The following is a 7,572-nucleotide window of genomic DNA, read 5'->3' as shown; positions in this document are numbered from 1 at the left end:
AGCATGCATAGCCAGTCCTAGGTGGTGCTGAGCACCATCACCTTCTCTTGAGGATTAGGCCCTAACTAATGGCACAAGGCACTTACGGACATAAGGGAAGGCAACTGCCCATGTTACTAAGGTTTTCTCTCTCCTATACACTGTTCCCAAGACTTTGTGGTACATAGGAGAGAGATTAGAGCCTGAGAAAGCACAAGGTCTCTGAGTTGGGGAGGGAGGGGGTAAGGGTAGATAGGTTTGTCATTAAATAAACTCTTCTAATCTAGAAATTCAAACTAAATGACTTAGGGGTTCTCTGCTGTAGTAGATGCTCTCAATTTGTAGATAAAGTCTATTATCTTCTCCTGGCAAAATGAAGTTCAAGGTCAGAAGGGACCATTATGATAATCTAGTCTGACCTCCTGCACAATGCAGGCCACAGAATCTCACCCATCCACTTCTAACAACCCCCTAACCTATGTCTGAGTTATTGAAGTCCTCAAATTGTGGTTTGAAGACCTCAAGTTGCAGAGAATCCTCCATGTATTACATGTATATGCAAATATTATCCAGACTTAATTTGTTAAGAACACACTATTACTGTCAAATAGTAAAATAGCTCAGTGACAACTAGACACTTCTCTCTAGTATAAAGCTGCTACTGGTAATTAGTGCTGATTTAATGAAGTGAATTCCAGCATCTTTTGTTTTTAACTCAATGACTTTAAATTTGAAGATTGTACTAAGATTTTTTTTTTTAAAAGGGGTGATGGGATTAATTTATTTTGCTAATGTAACTTGCTTGCTAGATGGACACTCAACCACAAAATAGAACTCTTAGCAAAATGCTACTGACACTGGTTGTAAGTCACATTCCATAAAAATAAAATTAATCTTTTCTTAATTATGCATTACATAGAGACTAAATGCTTTAATAACTTGGTTTGACATCTGTTGAGATAACGAATACCAAATGTTAAATTATGAAGAATAAGAGGTATCCTGCTTTCCAGTGGTACATATACCAAAAATAAACATTCTTCACTGAAAATGTTTAAGTCCAATATAAAGGATTGACCATTTCAGTACTAGTTACTCTGAAATTTTAGCGTTCATGGAAGAAAGCAATCCAGACCTGTTTCTACAGATAAATGCCTGAACAATTTACTGCAGTACAAGTTTTATTTATATAAAAATTAACAAGACTTGTGCATTTTTAAAGTGTAATGACATCCAATCTTTAAAAGCAGACTATAGCAAAATAAAAAAGCCCAGGATTAAAAATAGATAATTGTTTCCCTGTGTAAATGTTTTGCTGTTTACACTAAGCAACAAGCTTTTGCCACTAAAATATTCTAAATATTTACCCTTAATGGAAGAATAAGCATCCTCTTAAATATATTTCTGCAGGGAGGAAGAGACCCATGTAATTCTGACCTTGGCAATGCTAGGGAATCTCCTCTTTTAAAAGTTCTTTACGTCTCCTTGAGTTGAGATCATGTTAAACTTGCCCGGTAGAGCAAAACAAGAAGTGCAAAAACAGTGGTTCAGCTTTGCTTGAACTCAGCAGCTAGCAGGTATTTGAACATACAGCTCACCTTGTAAAATATCAAGACAAATTACAATCTCTTACAACAAAGCAGTCATGGAGGTGTGAGCAGACAGTGTTACGTGGACAGCACATAAGTTAACTAGCTTTACCCTTGGGTTTGGGAGAAGTGCACTAGAAACTGAATCAGAATATTGAAAAATAATTAACTCCGTGAAAAGTCAGCCAGGCTTACTGAATCGCGAAAGGCTTCGTTAGTTGTACGACATACTAAAATGAATATTCCTCACTGAAAAATAGAGCGGCTTTTATTTTTTAAAGAGCTAGTCTTTGTAACCCTGATGTGGTATCTTAACAGTCAGGATGTCATTTGAAACAGTCATTTTTCTCCTGAAGCGTACTGTCGCTTTCAATCCAGCCCAATCAGACAACATTGCGAGATGCCTGCGTACGTTCCCGCCGAACCACAAAAGCCCGACAGCTGTAGCTTCTTTAATTCTGACTACAGTAGCTGCACAGGAAAACATCAGGCACGTCACTGGCTAGAACTGTTCAGCAGGTAGCCACACGAGTTCAGTTTTTAGACTGTGCAGTCAAAGCATTATTATCATCAGCATCATTGTTTGTTTTGGCTACCACACTCTGCATTTCTCGACAGGGTGCATGGCTGTGCCCTTCTTACAGTGGAATGCTTCAGAGAAAGCTTCAAAGTTTTGCAAGGATCCCATCACCCTAGACAACACAAGGGAGAAAAAAGGAAGGGGTTTATTTATACATTGGGAGCATGCAGAGGACATGGTGCAGAAAAGAACATAAGCATGTCCTTGAGAGAATCAGGGCTGGAGGTCTCAGTCAGGTCCTCATCGTGCTGGGCACATACACTAAGAGATGGTCTCTACCCCAGATGGCTTATACAGTCTCAGGCTATGATTCTGCAGTCGGGTTCGTGCTGGCAGGCTTTTGATCCCGCACGGAACCAGTGGGTCTGGGCAGGTGGATTGTTGCAGGATGTAGGTATAAGGCTAGATGCAGCATCCTCAGTGGCACAACTAGTGCTGAGGCCAAAGGGAGCCCAGCCACTGAAACAAACTCCATGAAGCAGAAGGATGGCCCTCAGATGCCTGCAAAGAGCAGCCAGCCACTGTCAAGCACTGCCACTGGGTACAGTCTAGACACAGGTCCTGCTCCGGCAATGAGGATGATGTGGGTAGACACTTGTGCCTGCATGGCATTTTTTAAGTTACTCTTCCTTACCTCCTTTACTTACAGGATTCTTCCTCAAAGATATACATGTGTGTGTGTACACATACACCCCCCCCCTTTCCCTTGATGTGCAGTTATACAGACAAGAGTGAGTTTGCTTGTTTTAAACCCAGCTTGAAGACAATCCAGTGAAATGACGCAATAGAATTATTCTTTCAGGTGGAGAGTCAGACTTTAAAAACAATGGCTGGGGACTAATTGAAGAAGTAATAGCATGAGTTTTGCAGGCTGGTGTATTGCTGCATTGCCTAATCCCTGGCACGTTTCTTTGTGCTCCTCCATGGCGGGTTCTGGGTGGGATGCAGATAAGGTGCGTACTGCTTCTCAGTGTGGCCAAGTTCCCTGGGCTCAATACGGGAGTGGGTTTCTTTTCAGGTGTGTCTAAGGTGGTGGAATTCTGGCAGAAATTTGCCTGGAGGGGGTTAATCCAGTTTGATTGTGTTGAAGCATTAGCAAGCAGTTGCTAGCTGTGTAAAACAGCTTAAGCATGTTCTCTCCTGACACATTGCAGTGAGGGGGTGAAATAGGTTATACAGTACTAGCCCAAGTCCTTACGACTCACCTGTATTTCAAAGGGCTGTGAACATCTGTCTTTATAGACTGGCTGGCGTACTCAGGTCTGTAGGAACCACACCACACCTACGCAAAGAAGAGGATTAAAAACTCATGGATCAATAGTAGGGTAATTTAGCAGGCCAAGCTGTGGAAGTGAGTGCAGCTCCACTGATGTAGATCGGGGTTCTCAGACTTTTGTACTGGTGACCCATTTCATATAGCAAGCCTCTGAGTGTGACCTCCCCTCCCCCCCAAACATTAAATACATTTTTTAAATATATTTAACACCATTATAAATACTGGAGGCAAAGCAGGGTGGGGTGAAGGCTGACAGCTCATGACCCCCCCATGTAATAACCTCATGACCCCCTGCGGGATCCAGATCCCCCAATTTGAGAACCCCTGATTTATGGAGTTGCAACTGCTGAAATCCTGCCCTCATTGAAGTTAATAGGAGTTTTGCCATTGACTTCAATGAAGCCAGGATTTCACTCAAGATATCAAGCCCTTGAGAGGCCCCAGAGATATTAACACCATGGATTGTCCTCTAGAAACCTCCTGACATGGGGAGTCAGTTTTCTCCAAAGCCCCCTCTTCACTACGCCATGTTCCCCCAGGTGTCGATCATGCTCTTGTTGTGAAGGTGCTGAAAACAGTTTTGCCCTACCTATGCTAATAGTTAAGTCATCTTCAGCGTTGGGTCAGAGGACCCTTTGCTGACAAGCCCTGTCCATAGGAGGGTGTTTCCTCAGGGTGGCGAGGCTCAAGAGCATTTGGACACATTCTTTGTCCATAAGCTTCAGCACGTTATAATCCAGTTTATATTTTCATGCAACTCTCGGCAAAAGCCAATGGGTTCCTACCTGGGCAAAGTTCAGAAAGAAAAGTTGTTTGTGAGTCAGGTCGAGTCCTGGTAACTTTGGCTCCTTCCCTTTGCGTTCCAGCCATTTTAAATAGGCCTATAAATGATCACAGGTTCATTTAGCAAGAGGCCTCCCCATTCAGACATGATGGCTACTCTGAATGTCACTGTTCGGATAGGGTAAATCCTGCCTAAAAAGGCATGGTCCCGCTAACTTTTACCTTGGACACTTTAGTAATTGTTTTTATTAGAAAGCAGCGATTTGTATCTATTCTCATAAAGAGCCTTCCATCCTAACGGGCTTTGTAAACTTTAGATTTATATATATAAACACAGCGAGATCACTTTGCACATCAGCAGCCACCTCTGGGCCGAAACAGTTTCTGGAGTGTTGCTGCGCATTAACTGTTGAGGAAACAAGAAAAACCTGATGATTACCAGTTCTGTTCATTCTGTCTGGGGCACCTGGCCCTGGCCACTGTCAGAAGACAGGATACTGAACTTGATGGACCTTTGGTCTGACCCAGTATGGCTGCTCTTATGTTCTTAAAAAATAACTCCAAATGGAACTGCAGGTGGGATTTTAGATCATCATATGTAATTACTTGGCTCTGAATTTGGGCAGCCCACTTGGGTTAACATCTCTAACCTTAAAAAGACTTATTTTTAATTATCATGAATTATCAGGAGCTCTGCTGGGAGTCTCCAGAAAGGTGGCACAGTACGGTGCAGCACTCTGCTGGAGCAGGGATTCACCACACGTTGCATAGCAAACAAGAATGGCAACGTAGGACACATGCTACTGTTCTGAAAAGCCCTGACAAAAATTCATCTGATAATGCAGATGTAGCTCAAAGCAATCAACTTAGACTGCATGCACTTGATTGTGGTTTGAAATACAAGGATAGCAGCAGATTGTCTGGGAGTTTTCCGTATGACCATGGAAGGAAAAGGAAAGCAGCTAGTTAAATTTCCTCCTCACTTTTGTCTTTCTCTCTTCAGGTAACTGCTCATAAAATAGCAGATAATAACCCTGAACAAAGTTAAATCCATTACCTGTTACTGTTGCATGCTAATTGGCCAATTTTCTTTTTTTAGGTCCATTGACATAATGAAGACAATTTAATGTGTCTCATGCCAGTTAAATCTGAACATTTTATTACCATATCCTCTCACTCACATAGATATTCCCAAACAAAAGGCTTTAAAGGTAGTGTGAACAGTGAAAATACAAGTTTCATAGCAAAGAATCTCAGAAGATTGAACTGTAGGGGCCATTAACTACCACCATGCCACTCTGTTTCCCATATTTCCAATGTGTTCTACAGCAAAGTTAATGTTTAATTTTAAAGGCTTCCCAGATAGTCAGAATATTTATCTTTTTGAAAAATCAAGGAATGCAGAGGCAAGGTTACACAAACATCCTTAACTCTGACCCCATATCTCCACCCACCATCCCTTTAATAGGGATACAGGTAGATCACAGTTACCACAACTTTAGAACTGTTTCATGTCAGTAACTACATTTCTCAATCCCACACTTTCTCCACGTGGAAGGAGCATTCAGACTGCTGACTACAGTACTCATATCTGCAGCCAATGTGTGTAGAAGCAGGAGGGGCACAGATGCAGGAGGTCTCTTCTGCGTCTGGAGTGGCACATCTCCTGGCTGTTGCAGGACAGCGAGTGAGATGTACAGCGGGATATCTAGTGTGTCTAAAGAAGGTGGACAGGCTAGGTGAATTGCCCCACTCTCAGTGGGATGGGAATCCCCTGGAATGTCAAACGTGCCTTCTCTTGCTCTGAAAATAACTTACAGGATTGAGAACACGTCTCTTGGGAAGGGGCAGGCTGCTGTTGATATATAGACTATATTGAGGGCCATTTTCAATCTGCTCCAGAGGAGCATGCGAAATAAATAGCAACAAGATGGAGGAAACTTCAGTGTGTCACTGTCTTTAAAACTTGCAAGGGCAGTAACAGAGGCAACTCGGGCTGGATTCTATTGTGAATTTGGGGGCAGAGATTGTATACAGATATGATCCGTATTTCTCGATAGTGATGCAATGTTTCTATCAATGCTGTGATGTCTCCCCTATCACACCTGACACATGGCTTTAGTTCCAGGAGGAAAAGTGCAAGAAAAGTAAACTGGGGAGGGGAAAAAAAAAAGGTTACTGTGCTTTAAAAATCATCATCATCAAATCACGTTGCTAAGCAACGAAAGCTCTGTTGCCATGTGACAGATACCATTTGACAAGCTGATTGAAGTTGAAGCAAGAATCTCAGTCCGATGGGCTTTGGCACGAGGCAGGTTCTTTCACCCTTTTCTCTGCCTATTTATTACCACACTGCTTGCTCACCTGAGCTGTTTGCACGGCACTGAGCCCGGGGGGGGGGGCGGCGGTCTGTGGTTCAGGCCTAGGCACTACAGATGATAATGAGGATGGCTGTGGTCACTCTGGATCTTGTGATTGGATCCACATGGGCATTAGGGTGGGCCTGCATAGAGCCTATTCGGGGCATTTGAACCGTCTTATGCATTGGCATTCCCTGAATTCCCTATGACACAGGGCACTTTACCTGGGTAGGGTATTAAACTTCACCTCTCAGTCCCAGGAGTGATGCCTGTAGCTCCCAACACATCCTCAGGAAAATAAACACATTTGGCTTTGGCCAATTTCTGGCTTTCATGCAAAAACCGACTCGCAATATTTTAAGGAGCTACCTTGTAAGCCTGTCGGACTCCTCCATTGTCTGCAATATTCTCTCCCAGGGTGCTTATTCCACTGACCTGTAACAGAGCAATTGTTTGCTTACTGTGTGGAATGTCTGTCACTCCAAAAGCATTTCACAAGTTGAAACAGAAACACTATGCTCCCCGCTGATGTGCAGCCACCTCTGGGGTGGAAGCAACACCACACCATGGTGGAGGAGAAAAAGAGACTGAAAGGGAATAATACTGAATGTTACAGAGGCAGCAGGACAGAGTGTACAGGGTCCACCAGAGTTGGAAAAGGGTTAGGAAAATCACAGCAAACAGGCTATTGGGGGGTAGAGTCTCCGTCAGCCAGGGCAGTTCAGGGTGGGACAAGCCCTTTTGTGTATAAAGGGGGGTGGAGTATGTCAAGTTGTGCCCTAAGAGCTTGCCAGGCTCTTGCAGCAGAAGCAGCTCTGAACCCAATTCATTAGGGTCCTGTTGCCTCCATTACAGCCCATGGCCCTGCTAGACGAGCCTAGTAGCCCAGGTTAGGAAGCACCATCTCCACAGTATTTCTAGGACACCCCTCACCCTGACAGAGCAACACAATCCACCACTGACAATCTCCAGCCCTGAGGATTTTTTTCCATTTTGGTATAAATG

At 43.4% G+C, this 7,572-nt stretch overlaps 1 protein-coding gene across 4 annotated transcripts in view; it reads right to left on the bottom strand.

Moving 5' to 3' along the window:
• Positions 1 to 521: 521 nt before the first annotated feature.
• Positions 522 to 7,572, bottom strand: part of MMEL1 (membrane metalloendopeptidase like 1) — a 54,975-nt gene continuing 47,924 nt past the window's right edge. For all 4 annotated transcript variants that reach the window (XM_044996068.1, XM_044996067.1, XM_044996064.1 and 1 more), the window contains 4 exons: positions 6,937 to 7,002; positions 4,210 to 4,305; positions 3,354 to 3,430; positions 522 to 2,260 (listed from right to left, as the gene is read on the bottom strand). In XM_044996068.1, coding sequence (XP_044852003.1) covers positions 2,161 to 2,260; positions 3,354 to 3,430; positions 4,210 to 4,305; positions 6,937 to 7,002 — 339 coding nt within the window. In that variant the 3' untranslated portion in view covers positions 522 to 2,160. The remainder of the gene's footprint in view (positions 2,261 to 3,353; positions 3,431 to 4,209; positions 4,306 to 6,936; positions 7,003 to 7,572) is intronic.

This window comes from Mauremys mutica, chromosome 21, assembly GCF_020497125.1.
Source record: "Mauremys mutica isolate MM-2020 ecotype Southern chromosome 21, ASM2049712v1, whole genome shotgun sequence".
NCBI classification, from domain to species: domain Eukaryota; kingdom Metazoa; phylum Chordata; order Testudines; family Geoemydidae; genus Mauremys; species Mauremys mutica.
Note: the sequence above shows the minus strand (reverse complement) of the source record. Positions and strands in the feature narration are given on the sequence as shown.